Raw genomic sequence first — 20,257 nt, 5'->3', positions numbered from 1 at the left:
CGGCTGCTACTACCCTCATCACATTTAATCCTCACAACACCCCTGTGAGATAGGTATTATTGCCCCCTCTTACAGACGGGGCTGAGGCTCACACATGCCTAGGGGCACACAGTCAACAGGGAGGTCTGCAATCCCTATGCTGGGATTCCCTTACTCAACCATGCCTGACCCAGGGTGGTCAGAATTCTACTACAGTAGCAAAAAGAGCTCCTACAGGGAAATCAACACTCAGAAAAGCCTCACGGAGTCAGCATCTTCCTGTCCCTGTCGTTTTGGTTCAAGAGCATTTGGGGGACACTCCTGGCTAAGTGGTTCTTTCTGACATTTTCGAGAGGAAGCAAAAGCTATCAGGGTGAGTGTGTCAGCAGGGGAGAGAGGTCAGGGTCAGTCTTTGTCAGATCCCAAGTTCCTGGGGTCATTATTCTCAGGAACTCAAAGCAGATCCACCCTCACCCAACAAACAGGTCCTCTGCATCTTGCTCTTCTGTATCTTGGTCAACTCAGATGTTACAAATGACATTTAATTTTTTTTCTGGCTAACCTCTCTGGGAAAATTGGTTTTGCATACAGTGTCAGAATAGCACTGAGGGGTTTGAATCAAATTTTCTTTTTTTAGTTGAGCCTAAATAATGTTGAGAATTTTTTAAAAATTAATACCTTCTATTTTTAATGTTTTTTAAAAAATGTATTTATTTTATTTATTATTTATTTTTGGCTGTGTTGGGTCTTCGTTGCTGTGCGCGGGCTTTTCTCTAGTTGCGGCGAGCGGGGGCTACTCTTCCTTGAGGTGCGCGGGCTTCTCGATGCGGCGGCTTCTCTTGCTGTGGAGCACGGGCTCTAGGTGTGCAGGCTTCAGTAGTTGTGACTCGCGGGCTCTAGAGCACAGGCTCAGTAGTTACGGCGCACGGGCTTAGTTGCTCTGCAGCATGTGGGATCTTCCCGGACCAGGGCTCGAACCCGTGTCCCCTGCATTGGCAGGCGGATTCTTAGCCACTGCGCCACCAGGCAAGCCCTAATACCTTCTATTTTTAATTTTTCTTTTGTTTTTTATCTTAGAGGGATGGAGGATGGAAATAAAGACAGGGAAAGAAATGGCCCAGACATTCCGAAGTTCATACAGACATCATCTGTTGGGGACACAGACAAACCATCGCAGGAGAAGGGGCAGATTTCTAAAATGAGCTGAGAATATGGGAGGAAGAGAGCCTGTGACCAAGACATCAAGGCCCTGGCCTGCAAAAATGTCAGGGCCCACTTGCCCAGTATTCACACGCAGTCCGAAACAATCCGCGGGGCAGAGTTCCCTCACGATAGGACCCACCACCCAGTGAGGAAAGGAACGGCTGCCTGGGGCAGGGCAGGCCAATGTGGGCGCAGGGATGGTGTGCTCAGCTGTTGGCTCCCCCTGAAACCCCGAACCAGATAAATGTGGGAGGGGGTGAGCTGTGCCAGGATACCTGGGTCACACATGTTCTCAACTGTGAAAGCTCTCAGCTCCCGGAGTGCCTGGGGCTCCGTGGGGCTGGGAAGTTCAGGACGTGGGCTTAAGTTTCCCAGAGAAAGCAGGACAAACATGGGAGGGGACAGAGAAATAGGCTTCACACAGTATGGCATGATTGCTTTGAGGCTAAACTTTCCAGAGAGAAGGAACTGAGTTTTTGTTGTGATTTAGACATTCTGATGGCTCGCAATGGGCTCCCCTGGAGAAAGAAACTTACTGCCCCAAGTTCTCCTTTCTATTCCCCGTGTGACTGCCACCAGGGGTTTACAGGGATCCATCTCCAGCGCCCCCCCTCCCCCTCACTAGTGCAACAGCAGCCCTCCCTCAGCAAACATTCACTTCAGCAAACATTCACTGCAGCAAACGCACTGACACACTCACAGCTTCAAAAAGCCCAAGTTCATGTCCTCCTCCTCCTCATTGTGGGCGGACAGGTTTTTCCTCTTCACCTGTTGCTGGGGAGCACAGCTCTCCGGGGGGCTTGGGGGACGACACTGTACACACGACTTCCTCGCGTGATGGTGGCAAGGCTGTGTGTTCAAGTCGCTGCCCGGGGACAGTACTGAGGTAGATCGGGGAAGGCCCCCCAAGCCGTCTGCGGAGTTTGTGGGACTCGTGCTGCTGACAGAGGAGTACCCTGAGGTCGTGATGTCCTTGCCTGGCCCCCTCCTGCTACACAGAGGGCGCTCGAGCCCTGGGGTCCAAGGTGTCTGGCTGCCTGGTGCCGACGCCTGTGTGTCCTGACGCCCCTCCTCCTCCGGGCAGGCCTCCTCATCGCTTGATTCCTGGCAGCAGTGCTGTTCCGGGTTCAGGTAGACCACAGTGACATCGAGGACACCGCTGGGAGCCGTCACTATGGGAGATGGGGGAGAGGTCAGACCATAGCCTGAGCATTGGGGTGACCCCGTGCCCAGTCAGGACCCAGGGGAGCCCAGGGTCCAGCTCTTGGCCACACATCCTGAACCTCGCTGGACAGTCCCCTTTCCTTTACGTAAGAAATTGGGGGTGAAGTGTCTCCTTTCAAACTTGGGGTAATACCCAATGTGACTTAGGGGACAGTAGGAAGTGACAACAAACTGGCCATCTAATAATTTAGTTAATCCCCTGAGTGGACACAAAAATAGCAGTTGGAAAATCAACAGAAGCTATCGAACTGGGCTTCCTGTGCAGATGGCTGATGAGACATGGGTCCAGAGCCTCCTGCAGCCTGCCCTGGACAGGTGCCTGAGGGACAGAGCCCAGCAGAGGGCACATCTCACACAACCTTCTAGAAAGGTCTATTCCTCTGTCCCTGACCTGGTGAGGTCCTTCCACCAGCCCAGGTCCAGCTGGAGCTGGGCGCAGGTTGGGCCCACATCCTATCCTCCCTGTGGGCTGGTATTCCAGGGGCTCTGCTCTCTAATGTCTACCTGTGTCTGGACACACTCTCCTGCAGCTCAGGCTGGGGGCCCTCCTGCCCGCTGTCTCCTCTGGGGCAGCACCAGGTGGTCTCCGGCCCTGGCACTCACCATCACCCTCCTTCTCGCCCTCGCTCTCTTGGTCGCCCTCGTAGCCGGAGCAGTAGTCCAGGCTCCAGTCCAGGAAGCTGCCCAGCAGTGTCTCCTCCTGGCTGGACAGCTCTGCGGTCGGCGTGGTGACGAAGCTGCCCCTGTCCTCCTGGAGGCTGTTCTCCCGTTTCCTGTGTGGTGGGAGAGCCGGGAGCCGGGTCATAGGCAGCAGTGTTGGGAGGCCCAGTCTGGTTCTTGGCACCTGCCTGACCCTGCCCCCATGTGCTGTGAGCAAGGACAACACAGCCACCCAGGAACTGCCCTCAGAAGCTCAGGGCAGATTCGCAGAAGCAGGGCCAGCAGCACGGCGAGGTTCCTGCTCATCTGAACTTTGTAGGATGGATAGTTCTTTAGGTGGGTGAGGTGGAGGGGGAGGTTATTCCAGGCAGTACAGCTGGGACATTGAGATGGAAGAGATGGGGGTAAAAGGGATGCACACAATGAGGGCACAGCTGGAGCGCTGGGAGTGACACAATGTGGTGGAGCAGAGCAGTCCCGTATGGCTCACACCGGGCGTGGGGCAGGGCCAGAGCCTGAGCGGGCTCAACCTGTGCTCAAGACCACCTTCCCTCACAGGGAACCAGGCTGGAGCCAGAGAGCCACACTGGGGAAAGGAGACGGTACTTTAGGCAGTGGAGACTACCAACCGCAGCTTCAGTTTTCTGGGGATCTGCTCTCTCCCTGCTGCTCCTCAGGAGCCCTAATGGCTGCACAGGTCACGAGGGAACCCAGGCCTGGCCTGCAGGGCTCACTCACCGCTTGGTTCTCCTTCCAGAGGGAGAGCTGAGGAAGGTGTGAATGTCTCCTGTGCTGAGGAAAGACGCGGGTTCTGGGCTCTCTTGTTTCACCCCTAGAGCTGCACACAACTGGCCGTAGCTCAGCACCTGAGGGGAAGCCGGGGTCAGAGGGAGGGCCGAGGCCCCGAGGGGCAGGCGAGGACCTCCGCTCCCTAGCACCCACCAGCACCTCTTCCTGGCTGATCTCTTCGTATCGCTTGTCCTCAAATCGCTGCTTCACGGCGGTGAGAGAGACCTGCCTGTAGTCCTTGGGGGCATCGTCGTGGAAGCTGCCGACAGAGGGACACGTGAGGGGTAGCGAGGGGCAGGCAGTGCTGGCACCTCCACCCCAAAGGCTCCCATCTTTAGCCTCCACTCACTGAAGTGAGAGAGGACAAGACATTTTCAAAACCAGCCCAGCAATGGGAGTGAAGCCCAGCACTGCTGTGCACAGTCTGGCGGTTCCTCGAGTCACCTGACCCCCAGGTGCATCCCCAGGAGAAAGGGGAACAGAGATCCACACAGAAACCTGGACACATATATTCACAGCAGCATTATTCGCAACAGCTGGAAGGTAGAAAAACCCCAAATGTCCATCAGTGCACGACTGAATAAACAAGATGTGGTCCCTCCATCCAGTGGGCTATTTGTACAGTGGAAACATTATGTAGGTGAGAGGCTGGTCACAAAAGGCCCCATGTTGTACGAGTCCATGTTGGTGAAACATCCAGAACAGAAAGAGCCAGGAAATAGATGAGTGTTTGCTGGGGGCTGGTGGGGAGGGGAAACATGAAGGTAATAGGTAGCGAGGGCGGGGAAGATGTTCTCAAATCGATTGTGGTTTGTGATGACGGCTGCACAATTCTGAATATACCAAGAGCCTGTTGAATTGTACACTTTAAAAAAAAGTTTCGTTCGTAAATAAGTATGTTTCCAGTTTATCTGGATTGGGAAAAAAAAAAAAAACCTCGGTGGGGGGGCGGGGGATGGGTGTAGGAAGGCAGCCAAGCAGCAGCTTTTGGCAGCTTGGTCAGGCACTGACTCTCTGCACTGGTCTGAGCAACCTCGGGGTCAGACACGTGTTGACCTGCCACCGTCACCCATGCTCTTATCCACCAGCGACGAGGTCTGGGCCCTGCAGGAGAAACGGGGTGCACACACTACCCCAGGAAATGCTGACAGGCTCCCCGTGTTAGCGGGGAGGGGGAGAAGTGGCAGATGGGCCAGAGGGGCTGGTCAGAGGAATCTCTAGACTCGTGCCCAAGTTCTGATCTCATCCCCAAGGTGTAAGCAGAAGCGCCATGCTCAGAGGCTGCCCTGTGGAAATCCAGGAGGCGGCTGGGACAATGACCGTGGGCAGGTGAAGAAAGTGCCTTGGCTCCGAGAGCTGCTGGGATGCAGGGACAGAGAAGCAGAAATGGGCTGGCCTGAGGGCTCTGATAGGATGACTGGGGCCTTGTCCACCAAGCACCAAATGAAATCTACAAGGAGGAATGGCCTGGCGTGGACACGCTGGCAGGGGGGTCTGTGGCTTGGGTCAGAGGTTGGCTTTTAGATGTGTTCTGAATCCTGGAAGTGGTTAAGTCTCCCAGGGAGCGTCTGGGGACAGGCAGAAAGGCAGAATTACCCGTACCCTCGTGTCGGGGAAGGGGACACTGAGGCAGCGTGGCCTGGCGGAGAAAGGAGGAGGTCCCTGGGGGCTTTAGCAGATATGCATGTGGTGGGGAGTGCAGGTGGGACTGAGGAGTGGGAGGAGCGAGTCTGCCAGCCAAGCTGAGACAGGAGGCGAGGGAAAGGGCCAAGGTGTGTGCCCGGGGCTGCGGTCTGCCAACTCCAGAGCTGGAGACCAACCTGTCCTAGACTGAAATTACCGCTGGTCAGGGAGACAGTCTCATTTTTTCTTATGTTCCACTGCCCATGGAATTAGGTTTGGGTTGCGGGGAGCTGCTGCCCACACATAAAATGTTAAAAACGTATGAAATAAGCAACATGGCCCTGGAATTTCTAAACGTCAATCCTGAGACACGCGGCTCACGCGGGGAAGGTCTGAGTGTCTTGACAGCCCTCACGTGAGAGCAAATTCCCCCTGGACTTGCAGTATTGAGGACACACCCTCTGTGTGGGGGGACGGCCGGGGGGCTGTGGGGGAATTGCTTCCTTACACGCTTACCACTTTTGGTGAAGGCTTAAGACACAGGGGATGAGGTCTTCACAGGAGAACCCAGTGAGGTCCCATAACCGAGTGGTCCAGGGCTGTGCTGGGGAGGAAAGCAGGAACAGTGGGGCCGTTCTGATGCCCACTCGTGCCCCACAGCCCTGATGGTTCTGGGATGGAGTTTCCTAGGGCTCAGGGTTGAAAAGGCCCCAGGTACAGAGCATGCGTGCTCATTGTCGACAGCGTGGGAAATATTAAGCTAGAACTGTCTCTAACCTCACCCCCATACAATGGCTTTTAGTCCATTCTGGTGTTTCCTTCTCCAGGAGATGAACACACTTCTTTTTCTCCCTCCAACCCCCTTGAATTTGAGCACTGGCTCCTGACTCCAGGAATCCCCCGGACCACTGGCTCAGCGCATGTTCTGAGTGGCTGGTGGGGAGGACCAGCTCCTTACTCTGCCCGTGTGTCAGCCTCGCCAGGAGCAGGGCGGCTGCAGCCAGGTGGGCCGGGGCATAGGCGGCCAGGCTGGTGTGCAGCAGGGAGAGCTCGCAGAGGAAGCTGCACAGGTGCTGGGTTCTTGGCGCCATGGGGACCAGCGTCAGCAGGACGTCCTTGTAATCGACCACAGTGGGGACCTAGAGGGAACGGGGAGGCGGACGTGGGGTCTCAGCACACAGAGGGCCCCTCCACCCACTCGGTGGGGAGGCTGGACCTTAGAAACACCACCCTCGGTGTGGTCAGCCCAGCATCTGGCCCGACCGCTGTGCATGCCAAACAGCTGTGGCCTCGCGCCCTCTGGGTCCAGGAGGGCTTCCCAGAGCAGGGAAGCTCAAAGCCATGCAGATACCCTCTGCCCTTCCCATGCTCTCACGTGACCTCAACTTTGATTCAAAAGGAAAAAGCGAGTGGCCACTTACTCGAATCTTTCCTTCCAAGGCAGAGATGATCTCTCCCATCATCCTCACCAGGTCCTCGTATTTGTACGTGTTGTCTGTGAGCCACACAGCCTCCCGGATCGTCAGGATCTCTTTGCTGATGAACCTGGAGTGTTAAGAAGGGGTCTGAGCACTGAGCCCACTCCCCTTAGTGGGGTGATCACTTTAGGCTTCAGTGATGGGGTTGGGGGGTCCAAAGAGTGGACCTGGCTGCCCCTAGCCGCTGAGGGGAACTGAAAAGGTCAGATGAGCCTATCATGGGGGCTGGAAGGGAAGGGGGATTAGTGTTACAGATCAGTGGCAGTGAGAGCTGCTGGACTGCTAGGCATGCAGGTGTTTCTGCAAAACGCACCCACGAATGACATGATCGGTCAATCCTCTTAACGACCCGAGGGATGAGGGTTCGCCCTGCCTTGTGTCAGCTTCTATGGAGCGAGTATAAACAGCTTTAACCCAGAAGGCAGATGAGCCAGCAGAACCAGAGATAGAGGTTGTTTGAAGGTCTGGACCCAGCACGGGGTCTGGCCGTGGGAACTGGACTGTCCTTAGGCAGGTGGTCACCCTGTTCTCTACTCTCCACCAGCTCCAACTATCAGGGAACACGCTAGTCCAGCGGCCTGCCGAGGACACCTCCCCACACAAGGGTGGACTGGGACCGGGCCCTTGTCTGCTCTGTCACGGGGACTCTGCAGCTCCCGCGTTTGCTGTTGGCTGGGCCAAGAGAGAGGACAGGAGTTGTAGGGACCGCAGGCGCTGGGGGATGTTATGTGAGTGGGGAGGGCGAAAGCCCTGTGCTCGGAGCAGCGGCAGGTGCTGCTTTGAGAGTGGATGTAGGGGCATCTTGGCTTCTAAAAATCTTTCAAAGCAATTATCATCTCATTGCCAGCAGCCTGTGGTCTGGTACCTCAGTCTCTCATTGCAAGGACGTAACTATGCCACTTAGATCCAGGGAGGCTGGGGACCCGTCTGTTCAGCCCTCCCTGGTGACAAGACCTGGAACGCCGGGTTCCGAGAGCACACGTGAGAGGTGCCGGACAGCGTGTGGCATTTGCTCACCGACCCTGAGCCCACGGACCCTGCTTCCACAGCCACCTAGAGACCCCACTTCCCAGTTCCCGTCATGGCCACATGACTGCGCTCACTGCAAAGGTGGACCTGGTGGCCTCAGGGGTCATGGCAGGTAGCAGAGAGCAAGTCAGGACCTGGGCCTCCTTCATGACGTCATGAAACAGATAAACCATCCCAGTGACACAAGCCTCTGGGTTACCGTGCGGAAGACAAATCAGTCTGTCCATAGTTGACACCACTGTGTGCAATGAGCCTGTTCCTCCCTCGCAAGCCTTACAGATAAGGATGTTGGTCTGGAAAGCACCGCCCGGGGGAGATAGCAGACCACGTAGAAGTCTGCTTTAGGAAAACAAGAAAATGCAAAATGTATGGTGGGAACTGCCATCCACATTGTGTCCAAAGGCAAAACTGGGTGGAAAGGTGGATTTAGGTAAAACTTAAAATGGTCTGATTTGAAAAGTCAGAGCTGCTGTAGGGGTAGGCTGCCTCTCTGAGGAGGACGCATCCTGCCCACGTGGTTGGAGGGGGTCTGTGGGGAGTTGGGGGTGGGGGGCACATGAGACCGATGAAACGCAGGTCTCTGGACGCAGAGTTGAGAACCGGACTGGCAAGGGCAGCCGCCTGTGACCCTCCCTCATCGCTGTGTTGCCCTCAGGGGCCAGGGGAAGAGGGTTCCAGCCTGAGCCTGCCCGACAGAGGCCACGTTCTGGGTCCTGAGGCCGCGTGTTGGGATGAGCGGCTGCCCACACACCAAGGGTCAGCCCTGCCACCCCCGTGTGGGTAGGACCACTCGGTGTGGGCACCCACTAAAATGAAAACCCCTGTCATATGGAGGTGGGGTGCTGAAGGCTTGTTCCACTGAAAAGCCAGCCTGTGAACTGGGCAGCGCCAGCATGCTGTGTTCCGTCTGCGGGCCCAGCCTGGGGGGCTTCTCACCGGGTGCAGATGACCATGCAGGCGATGCCCAGCAGCTGGAGCCTGTACCGGGGCACCAGCCGCCTCCGCAGGTACCGGTCCACGCACTCCACGGTCAGGTGAAGGCACAGGCTTGAGAAGTCCTTCATGGTGGCGACCTCTACCAGCCAATCGATGAGAATGTACCTGTGGGAAGAGCACCATCCCTGAAAACCAGGCCAAGCCTTCATGAGTGTCCCGTCTCCCATTCCTGCCCGGCCATCTGTCCCGAGGGGTGAGCGATCACTTTAGGCATCATTGGCTTACCCAGGCACCTGTCCAAGGCTGAGACACCCTGTCCAAGGGGCTGGGAGGCCCCATGACTCCCGACTTTGTTCCTGGGAGGCAGGTGGGCTGCACATATGTGTACTCTGCCTCCCCCACCCTGGGGCCCCCAGGCACTGGATGAGCCTGGACCATCACTTGTAAGGGAGCAAAGCAGGTCTGCTCTGTGGACCTGGGACAGGTCACAGGACAGGAGAAAAGTCAAAGTTTATCGTCCTGCAAACCTGTCTTCTCTCTGAGGAACTCTCACCCGTGGGGTCATTTATCACAACCCTCCGCAGTGGAGCAAAGAGCCAGGAATGCAGCTAAAGCAGGATTCCCTGAGCCTATGTGCTGGAGTTCTTAGTCACCCAGCAACCGTGACGGAGGACTTGGGCCGGTAGAGCCAACAGACATAGGGTCCCTCCTCGACGGGGCTAAAAGCCGGGCCAGGGACACAGACGTCACAAGGGGATACTGCATGCAACATCAAGGATGCCCAAGCATGGTGAACGCCTTTTTGCACAAGGGAGAGGAGACGGGGAGAAGAGAAGCAAGAGAGAGAAGAAACATGGTGGTGAGTGATTCTAGGCAGACAGGAAGGACTACTCCAGGTGTCAGCCCAGACAGGAGCATCTTTCATAGGCAGAGGGAAGGAGGGAGTGCTGGGGCCGAGTTGGGGAGGGGAAGAAGGAGGCGGGATGAAAGGGGAAGGGGCTGGGGAGGAAGACACGCAAGGCCAGGTGTTTCAGGATTAGGGGCAGAAGAGGAAGCTTCCTACGCAGACACCTTTGACAAGCTCAGTGATCTGACTTATAAAAACAGACCAATGGAACTGTACATTTTAAAATGGTTAAACCTGAAACTAATGTTACATGTCAAGTATAACTCAATAGAAAAAAGGAAGAAAAAGTCAACTGTTGCTTAACATAGAGGAAAATGTAAAGATGCTCAACTGGGGGGTTGAAATGATATTATTTCAATAAAACTACTTTAGCTCTTGAAAAGAAAAGAAAGGTTAAGTTTATGTTAACCCCCACCTCCAGCACACAAAAGGAATAGCAACGGTCCCCCGGCTCCTGCCGCCAAAAGAAAGGCAGACTGGGAGGGCACGGCGTGGGGGAGGGGGCACCACCCCCAGCACAGACACAGGACTCAAAATCACAGCAGCTTGGTGACATTTAATGTGGGAGCCAAGGACACTGCACCCCCTGCTGTGAGTAAAGATGGAGCCTCTCCAGGGAAGAGAGCTTACCAGGTGCTGGGCTTTGTCTGCCGCAGTACAGCCAGAGCCTGCCCATTATAAATCTAAAATGTATTTGAAATCTCTGGTGTAAGCTTAAAAAATTATTCACATTTTCCATTTTACTCTCTAAACATGTTCTGTGATTGAGTGTAAAAGTGTGTTATCTCCAAACCTCGGAGGAAAATGGACCTGCAGGAAGAGGCAGTTTGTGGGGGTTCTGAGGCTGCAGGCACATGGCAGCTGCCCCCCGCACTACCGCACGCTGATGCGCGTGATGATGGGTTGGAAAGAAAAGGTGGTTTTTTGGCATCATTTTTGAAAGATGTTTAGTATGGTTTAATATAGTCTGAGGCTTAAAAAGGAAAACTGGAGAGAGCAGACATTTATGTGGGAAATTTTTCTTTTCAAAGCCCTGGATAGCTTAGGCATTACTGGTTTTAGAAAACACACACACACACACACACACACACACACACACACACACACGTGGATCCAGGTGGGGTGGCTCGGACCCCTCACCTCATTGTGTCATTGAGTCCCTTCTGCACAGAGAAGACCCTCTGCTTACTGACAGCGTGGGAGGCCTGGAACAGCTGGCAGACTATCTCGTTGGAGGCTTTCGCTTCCAGTCCGAGCTGGTTTCCGTGTGCACAGGCTTTGGCTAGAGACAGCTGAGGACGAAAAGACTCAAGGGATGAGCAGGGGGTTTTGAGGTTCCTGCTTCTGAACGCGAGGAGGATTCTGCCTGTACATACACCGGCCCACTTACACCTTCTAAGCCTTCTGAAACCAGGAGGGCCAAAATTTTAATCTTTCGGAAATAAATAATATATCACAATAGAACATTTTAAAAGGGACAAAAGGTGCATAATGGGATGTCAGTTGACTTCCTGCCCGGCACAGCTCCACGGCCAATTCCAGTCTTCTGCCAGCATTTTCTTTTAAATTAAGTTTGTTTCTGCTCACCACTCCCTAGTGAAAGCTGATGCTCTGGGGGAGGCCACGTAGCACAGTGGCCGAGAGCTGGCTGGGGGCTCGAATGACCCGGCTTTAAGACCTGGGTCTATGTGTGACCACAGGCGAACTGGGGGCTTCACTGCACCTCAGTTTCCCTTTTCACCAAATGGCACAACAGCAGCAGCTTCGGCAGATGCCATGAGAATTGAATGAGATGCACGAGCACCTTGCTCAGGACCCGCTGGGGCCCACCAGGCCCTCGGTGGTTACTGTCGACCATCTCTACATATTTCCTTCCAGAGTTTTCTATGCACTTGTAGCAGTGTGCATGTGCATTTGTGATCACAGAACACACGTTACCTTTTCTTTGCCTGCCTAATGATAACGTGGTTCTTTGTGATAGGAGACTTCTGTAAGCGTGTTTTCCTTGTTCTTCCTTTGAGGGGGTTTCTGTTGGTTTTGTCACTTTGAGGGTCACCTTTGTGCAGTCTTGTGCACCTTCTGCTCACACAGTCGACCCACAGGCGCTACCTGTGCCCAGGCGCTTTCTGAAATTCCTGCGTGCATTTTCACACACACTCATAGGAACACTATTTTATCACATGTTTGCTGGCAAAAACTGCTATCGTTAAAAATGTATATTTTCAGGGCTTCCCTGGTGGCGCAGTGGTTAAGAATCCGCCTGCCAATGCAGGGGAAACGGGTTTGATCCCTGGCCCAGGAAGATCCCACATGCCGTGGAGCAAATAAGCCTGTGTGCCACAACTACTGAGCCTGCACTCTAGAGCGTGTGCTCTGCAACAAGAGAAGCCACGACAATGAGAAGCCCGCACACCGCAACAAAGAGTAGCCCCTGCTTGTCTCAACTAGAGAAAGCCCGTACCCAGCAACAAAGACCCAACACAGCCAAAAAAACCCCCCAAAAAACAATAAAAAAAAGCCAAAGTGTATTTTCAGAAGTTACTAGCTATCCACTCAAAAACACAAAGACTACACGTATATGATTTGCTAGTGTGATCAGCCACGATCTCTTTAAACGTGTGCCTTTTTGACTAGCAGAGAGGTCAAACCTGCTCCGTATTTTGACTGCTTGTATTTATTTCCTCTTTTTTGAGTATACTGAGGCCCTATGAACTTCTACAGGGCCTTACTATTCTTATTGATTAGTCTGAGCTTGAACTAGAACCACATTGTTCATTGTTGTATTTCTTGTAAACTTGTTAAGTGCCTTTTTGGACATAAACATTACAACGTCCTGTGATGTGTCAGGCGGGCCATCCCTATTTGTGATTTCTTCCCTAGCTTTTTTTTTTTTTTTTTTTAAAGGAATTCCTTTATTTTTATTATTTATTTATTTATTTTTGGCTGTGTTGGGTCTTCGTTTCTGCGCAAGGGCTTTCTCTAGTTGTGGCGAGCGGGGGCCACTCTTCATCGTGGTGCGCGGGCCTCTCACTATCGCGGCCTCTCCCGTTGCGGAGCACAGGCTCCAGATGCGCAGGCTCAGTAGCTGTGGCTCACGGGCCTAGTTGCTCCGTGGCATGTGGGATCTTCCCAGACCAGGGCTCGAACCCGTGTCCCCTGCATTGGCAGGCAGATTCTCAACCACTGCGCCACCAGGGAAGCCCTCTTCCCTAGCTTTTAAGGGCAGATGACTCTCAGCCCCCAACTTGGTGGGGTGACAAGAGCAAGCGTCTGCCAGCTTGGCAAAGGGGGACTTTCTTTGATTTGTCTTGAAATAATGACTTCTTTACAGCTACACAGGGAGAGTGTCTGGAGAACGCCAATTACAGACCCCTGATGTCCTGGTTCCAACACTGGACAACCTGGTGAGCAGGTCAGATAATGAGAAGAGGACAGCATTCCACACGCCCATCTGCTCTAAGGAGCTCTAAGTTCTGTTGCCAAGATGCTTTCCCTACAGGCCAACTTTAGGGAGCTATATAAATTTTGATATAGATGTAGTCCACAGCACTTAGAAATTAAGTGGCTGGCTGTCTTAGATGCAACGGGCAGAGATGAGGAAAGTGCTTTTGGGCTCTCCTCCCCGCACACCCTAGAGCTGAAAACTCCCTTAGACTAAGTTCCAAACCCTGGGCCACTCTTACTGCGTCCTGGGTGGGAACCTGGCAGTGTTGCCCCCACGGTCCCCACGAGAGGAGATGTCAGGACAAAGGCCAGCTCCCAGCTCACCTGCGCTTCCCAGCAGCCTTTGGCAGCAAAGTCCCTGAGTTTCCGGAAGCTGTGGAGGCATCGTCCGGGATCTGACATCTGTCAACGGGAGAGTCACCATGCCCTTACATGGTCATGTCTCTGGAGAAACTCAGAACCAACCCATAGTCTTCTTAAATGTTCCCCCTGACACCTCCAGAGGGTCCCCAACTGTGCTTTCTTCCCAGCCCTTTATCCCCCAAATGGTGGTGGTCGTTTCAGGGGCAGTGCTGAGAGCAGCCCCATGACCAGCAGCTCCTGGAGCCCCAGGAGGACCCCGGCTGCGGTGGCAGAACCTTGTCCAAGGGCTACTCTGGAGATTGTGCCTTTGGCCAACATAATCCATTCTTTCCCCAGACCTAGGCCCACTCACATCCATCTTTCTGTCACTTTCCCAGAGGAGGTATGAGCTGGTCAAACACCCCTGGTTAGCAGACTCTTCAAACAGGTCCCGGGCCTGCTTCTGTTTCTCTTCATCCTAGAATAAGTACCTCTGAGTAATCACATATACTGTTCTCATCTTTAATAAAATGAGTTAACTACATTAGAGTAAAAACAACTTGTCTGAAGATACACGATTTGACAACGAACTCGTGAAGGCAAGCCCACGAGTTCTGCCCTCAGGCCCTGCTTCCTCCTGCACGAGGTTTGTGCTGGACTTGGCTCCAGGCACTGCCCAGATGGTGATGGGGGAGGGTTTCCCAAGGTCTTCCAGCTCCTCGCTCATAGTAAGTGTCCCTCCCTGCTGCTGTCAGAGCACCTAGCATCAGGAGCCACCACCTCCCCCAAGACTGCTGCAGAGGGGGTTCCCGAATCACAAGGCTCACTAAGTAGAGAGGTCTGCGTGAGGAGTGGGAGGGAGCCGCCAGTAGCAGAGCCGTGAAACAAATAGACCTGGGGTCCTGTCCTGCTCAGACACTCTTCCTGGCTCCACACAGCCTCACAGACAGGGCTCATCTTGGCTTTGAACCCCGGAAGCCCCCTTCTGCTGCCTTTCACGCAGTTCCTGGTTCTTGGTGCTTGAAGCTGCCAGAAAGGCGAGCAGCACAAAAATGCAGACCCGCTGTGCCCTGCGTGCTCACCCGGGCCAGGACGCCAAACAACGCAGGGCCCCGTGGGATGGCGGAGGGGACTCACCTCAAAAAGACTCAGCACTCTCCCCAAGCAGTGCAGTATGGATGCTCTGTGAGTCTAGAGAAAGGAGGTGGAGGAGGAGGGGTGACTGTCAGCGGACAGAACTTCCCAGGGGCTGTCCCTCCGGGTGTGGGTCTTCCTGCTCCCTGCCCAGCCCCTCTGCACAGAGGACCGCTCCCTGATTCCAGGCCTCTGCCAACTGCTTCACAGAGCCTCAGTCCTGCCTTTCCAGCAGTCGACCCGTCTGCAGCCCAGCCCCTCACCCGATTCCCCTGACCCTGGCTCCGAGGCCTCCTCTCCTGCTAGTCGTTAGCAGATGCTCCCACATCTGCACTGTTTTATGTGCCTCCACTGCCCTCGGGTCCCTGACTTTACATGGTCCACAGCATCTCCCCTCAAGGTTTTCTCACCTCCCGGGACCCTACGGGGCTCAGCCCGCCTAGCACGGCCTGCCCTACTTGCACCCCTTGCCAGGACTCACTTTCTGCAGCTGGCACTCCATCCTGAGGCTCTCGTGAACCACGGCCTTGCAGCAGCTTCCGGACACCGACCAAGGTGGGCGGATGAAGAGCCAGATGAAGGGTGCGGCGCCCACATTCAGGCGCTCCGCGAGACTGAAGAAGCGAGAGGCCTTCAGCCCGTTCACTTCCGCCCGGGCCTCATCAGACACAGACACTGAAGAGACGGACAGAACACAGCCCAGGATGTCTCTGGAGGAGGGGTGTGGGAAGTTCCCCAGTCTTTTTGGAAAGTTTAAAGCCTTAAGCCGCTACAACGTGAAGTTGCTGGTGTTTTAGGACAGAAGAGCTGGGATGGGGGCTCCTCCCTTTTCTTCCCATGTTTTGTGAACCAAGTGCCCTGCGGCTCCTCCCAGCGGCCTGGATTCCGAAGATCTGGGAAGGTCCCCCCACCGTGGAGGCATCAGATGCCCATCCTCCGTCCTGTGGGGAACTGCTGCCCAGCCCCCTGTTAACAGGTAGGGGGTTTCTTTGTGAGGTAATGAGATGATGGCTCCACAATGAGTGGTGATGGCTGCACGACTCTGTGAAGATACCCAAACCACTGGACTGTACACACTATACAGGTGAGCTGAGTGGTGTGTGAATTTCGTCTGGGCAAAGCCATCTGACAGGAGGGTGGGCACAGGACTGCTCATCGTCTGCAGGTCCAACAGTCCTGTCAACCAGCTGTGACTGGGGTGACCTCTCAGCAAGACGCCAGGTCTTTTAGAAGCAGAAAAATGGCAACTATACCCAAGTCTTTATGCATCTTGGGAGCTGGGACAGGACGAACTGCAGGCTCGCTCCTTAGTGTGCTCAGCAGACAGGCAGCAATTGGGAGAGAGGGCCGCACCAGGTTCTTTCAAGGAGCACCTGCCCCTTAGGGGTGAAGGAATCTAGGTACCAGGCTGGCTTTGACCTGTTTGTACTTGCCTCCCACTTGGAGCCTTGGCTCCCTGTGTTACTGACACTTGGCATCAGGCACGCTTTGACCGCTGCCCCAGGTTCCTCAGATGAGCTGTGGCCAAGGAGAGAAGCCGGGGTCTACGCATGGGCTGTGGTGTTAACTAGGCAGCCAGGGAGGGCTGGCTTGCCTGAGTAGCCCCCATTCTGAGTCTCTGCTCAGAGTCACTCGTTGTCAACCGAAATTAATGGTTCATTAAAAAAAGAGGCAACTCCCCCAAACTGCAAAATCAAACTTCATCCATGGGTCCCTGAGCAGGACACCTCTGGCACAAGCCCCCCAGGGGGGATGGTACACAGCCAGACACAGCAAGAACAGCGACTAAACTGCTGACACGGGCAAGGGCTCATGCTTGTTCTATTAGGTTTTTTGTTTTTGGCTACACCACGAAGCATGCGGGATCTTAGTTCTCCAGCCTGGGATCTAACCTGCGCCCCCTGCAGTGGAAGCACAGAGTCTTAACCACTGGACCACCAGGGAAGTCCCTCGTGCTTGTTCTAAAACGTCAGTACCAAGTGGGGTGAGGCCAGCCCCAGCACCAGTCCCACGAGGACTTACGGCCTTCATTGTAGAGGTAGGCTATGCCCAGCTTCACAGCAGCTTCAAAATTCCCTTTTTCGGCAGCCCTAGAACATTAAGAACATGAAACATCACATGATTTTATTCCGTAGAGGTTATGTTCCACCACAGCACTTAAAACTACAGTACCTATTTTCTGAACAGAAAATTTTTTTGGCAATGCAGCTAAATATCAATTATCCATGACATGCTACAACATGGATGAGCCTTGAAAACACACTTAAGTGAAAGAAGACAGACACAAAAGGCCACATGTTGTATGATTCCACTCATATGAAACGTCCAGAATAGGCAAATCCATAGAGACAGAAAGCAGATTAGTGGCTGCATAGGGTTTGCGTTACTATAGGGAAAATAGGGAGTGACTGCTAATGGTTATGGGGTTTCATTTGGGGGTCATGAGAATGTCCTAAAGTTAGATAGTGTTGATGATTGCGCAACTCTGTGAGCATACTAAAAACCATTGAGTTGTACACTTTAAACGGGGAAATTGTGTGGTTGGTGGACTATGTCTCAGGCAGCCTGCCTGCGACCACTGGCACACTGCAGCTTGCAGCCCCTCCGGCCCTTCCTCTAGGTCCCAACCCCGGCCGGGGAGGTGGGATCAGCCAGTCAGTATAATGTAATAGGATTCAAATCACATTGTTCTGACCAAAAGAAGAGGGTTGAGGAAAGTTTCCACATGCAGGTGACCTGCACCTGAGTCACACACAATGGGTCACAGCTCAAGTGGACCCTTCAGAAGCACCGCTGTGACTAATGAGAGTCAGGCCTGTGCTGGTGGTGTGGATGACCCATGACTGTGCTGGAAGTTGTGTGACTCGATGGGTGAGGTCGACAGCCCTCAGTCACTCCCTGGGGGATAAGGTGTTGGCGGGAGCAACAAGCAAGAGGAAAATCATTCCCAGGTCAGGCCTTGAGACACAGACTGGCATAGCAGGGAGGCCCAAAGGTGGGAGAAAGCCACGCTCTTCTCAGGGTGCAGAGATACCTTTCAAAGAGCTTCAGGTTCTTTGGAGAAGGCCACAGCTCCTGGAAGCTGGCACATGCCCACACGCTGGCATGGTTATCCACCAGGTACTTCAGGTGGGAGTGCACCTGAAGAACAATGGAAGTGGGGGAGTGGCGGTTAATCAAGGGACCTCCCAGAAGCCCCACTTCTGGAGCTCTTGAAGACAGGGTGTAGACAGATGTAGGGTGTCCTGTTTCCCTCCTCACCCTAGTAGTAAAGGCCTAGCCTCTGTGTATCAGAGTGACTAACAATTGCTTTGAATAGAGAAAAGAGCCCAGAAACAACTTTCTCTGTGGCTCTAAAGATGGGGACAGTGGTCCCGGAAGGGGGAATAAGCACCTAGGCTGAGAAAGGGGATATAATGCTATAATACCTGCAAGGATCAGGGAAACCAACTCTAATGGGAACAGGTAGGTCAGAAATCTGTTTTGAGCTCCTCTACTTAGGGTCTTGCTAGTGGGAGCACAGCTGGAGCCTGCAGGTCAGTGGGGGCTCTCAGAAAAGACTGAAACACATGACAGCAGCCTCAGGTAGGACTTCTGTCCTGGGTGATAGCAGGAAGTGTCCAGGCAGGGGGCCCTGAGCACAGGTGAGCATTTTAAGTGCTAAAGCTTCCACTGCCACTGGAAATTCAGCACCCATGGATATTATGAATGCAATGGAGGCAGGTTTGGGAGTCAGAGAAGTGGGTTCTTATTGGTGTTCCCCCACTAATTTGCTGTATGCCCTTGGTTAAATCGCTCAAAGTGAGGCTTCAGTTCCGAAATCTGCAAAATAACTCCCAGAGTCCCTTTCAGTGCTGAATATTACGTGGGCTTTGTCCTCAAGAACATACTATTTTTCTTCTTAATACTATCTTATTTCTTGAGGGATGCAAATTTCACTGTCATAAAAGGGTATTTTCTCTGTCAAAATAAACACTACAATGAGCAGACTCAAACCTTGCTGTCCTACGTTTTAGCTTTCCTGCAATCAGAACAACCTCAGGCATCTATTACCAATATCACCGTTGTTTCCTCTACCTTCATTTGTAGCCAAAGTTTTTGTTCTGACATTTAAGACACGAAGCCTTCATGGTACAATATAACCAATGATGCCAGGCCTGACACTATTTTCATCTGACAACTTACAGCTCGGACAGCGAGGATGTCTCCAACAGAAAGCCATTTCAGGATATGAAAGAGCACATCTTCAGGGAGACTCAAGATCGTTAGGTTTCGGGGTCTCCTTCTTATTCTCCGCTTTGTAGGATAACAGAAACACTTGGCACACCTACAGTGGATCACTTAAGAAAAAAAATCAGAATGGTCTAAGTGATGTGTTGGAAACGAGTTGTGCTGATATGAAAAGTTACATCTGAACATGATTTAACAGTTACTGACCTCTGCCCCAGCCATATTTACAGTCCTAAACAAAGATTAAATAAAGGAGTAGTAGTGGTACAGAAGACATCATTCATTCAAATATTCAATAAACATTGATGGTGAGTAGTAATCATGTAACCTGGCTATTGGGAAACCTTCTGATCCAGAGCCCAGATGACAACCAGGAAGGGGGAAAAAGCAGCCAACGCTGATGATGGTTAGCCTTGCATTTCACTCTCAGGGAGGCGCCTTGACCCTTACTGATCTCTTTGCTTCTATCTGCACACATGACTAAAATGCATAATGTTAATAAGGATCTGTGGACTTGAACAGTCTGGTTTTCGAGTCCAAACTAGTAGGGTCCACCCTGCAGAGAAGCCAAAGGTGGACTTGGAGGCCAGGCCTGTCCCAGCTCTGCGGATGTCAGAGCTGCCCAGCCAGTCTCAGTGTCCTCTCTCCCCACAGGAGGTCCTTCCAACTTCAACTTCAGCAACTCTTTGCTGACTCTAAGCAGACGACATAGAAGCTTGAGGCAGGAGAAGCCCATCACCTACAATTCACCCGGTTTCCCACTCGTTCCTTCCTCCAGTCCCCACAGGAGGTGGCTGCTCTCCCACCCGCACGACTCCCTCCTCAGGGCTTCTTCCTGCCCCCCTCCCCTCGCTCTTCACCTGGGTCTTCCCATCATCAATTAACACGCTGCGAAAGCCAAGCGTAAACGCAGGGCGACCGATCCCCGCGTTTTACCGCATTTTTCTCATCCCCTTGCTCTAGGACAGCCACGATAATAACCACGGAAACCTGAGTGGCGCTCACGGCCCTCGACAGGTGGCAAACCCCGCGCGCGGCTTTCACGCGGAGCAGGGCGCTCCCGGGCATTTAAACCGCGCGCCGGGCGGTCGCCGCCGGGAAGACACGCACCCCGGGCCGAAGGGCTCGAGCCAGCCCTGCTCAGTCTCGAGGCCGCCCCGCCGCGCCCCGCGCCCAGCGCTCACCGCCTCCGCTCCCCATAACCGTGGCTGCCGTCGCTGCCGTCGCCGCTATCGCTCCCAGTGCCGCCTGCCGGCCCAGAGCGCGCCTCCCCACGCAG

General features: G+C 53.7%; 1 protein-coding gene across 2 annotated transcripts; it reads right to left on the bottom strand.

Annotated features, from left to right (window-relative positions):
- Nucleotides 1–955: 955 nt before the first annotated feature.
- CCNF (cyclin F) lies at nt 956–20,257 on the bottom strand. Of its 2 annotated transcripts, none has more exons than XM_036827626.1 (17): nt 20,163–20,257; nt 18,934–19,088; nt 17,783–17,889; nt 16,771–16,838; nt 15,230–15,423; nt 14,752–14,805; nt 13,988–14,092; nt 13,597–13,674; nt 10,969–11,120; nt 8,922–9,086; nt 6,900–7,023; nt 6,437–6,617; nt 5,995–6,082; nt 4,009–4,114; nt 3,805–3,932; nt 3,010–3,179; nt 956–2,354 (listed from the first exon to the last, which is right to left on the bottom strand). In XM_036827626.1, exons 1-17 carry the CDS (start codon nt 20,176–20,178, stop codon nt 1,879–1,881), a joined length of 2,367 nt encoding a protein of 788 aa, XP_036683521.1. In that variant the 5' UTR covers nt 20,179–20,257; the 3' UTR covers nt 956–1,878. The 2 variants fall into 2 exon arrangements, with proteins under 2 accessions (XP_036683521.1, XP_036683522.1); XM_036827627.1 differs by having other exon boundaries at nt 4,015–4,114.

Source organism: Balaenoptera musculus, chromosome 15 (genome assembly GCF_009873245.2).
Source record: "Balaenoptera musculus isolate JJ_BM4_2016_0621 chromosome 15, mBalMus1.pri.v3, whole genome shotgun sequence".
Lineage (NCBI taxonomy): Eukaryota > Metazoa > Chordata > Mammalia > Artiodactyla > Balaenopteridae > Balaenoptera > Balaenoptera musculus.
This window is presented reverse-complemented; position numbering and strand designations above follow the sequence as displayed.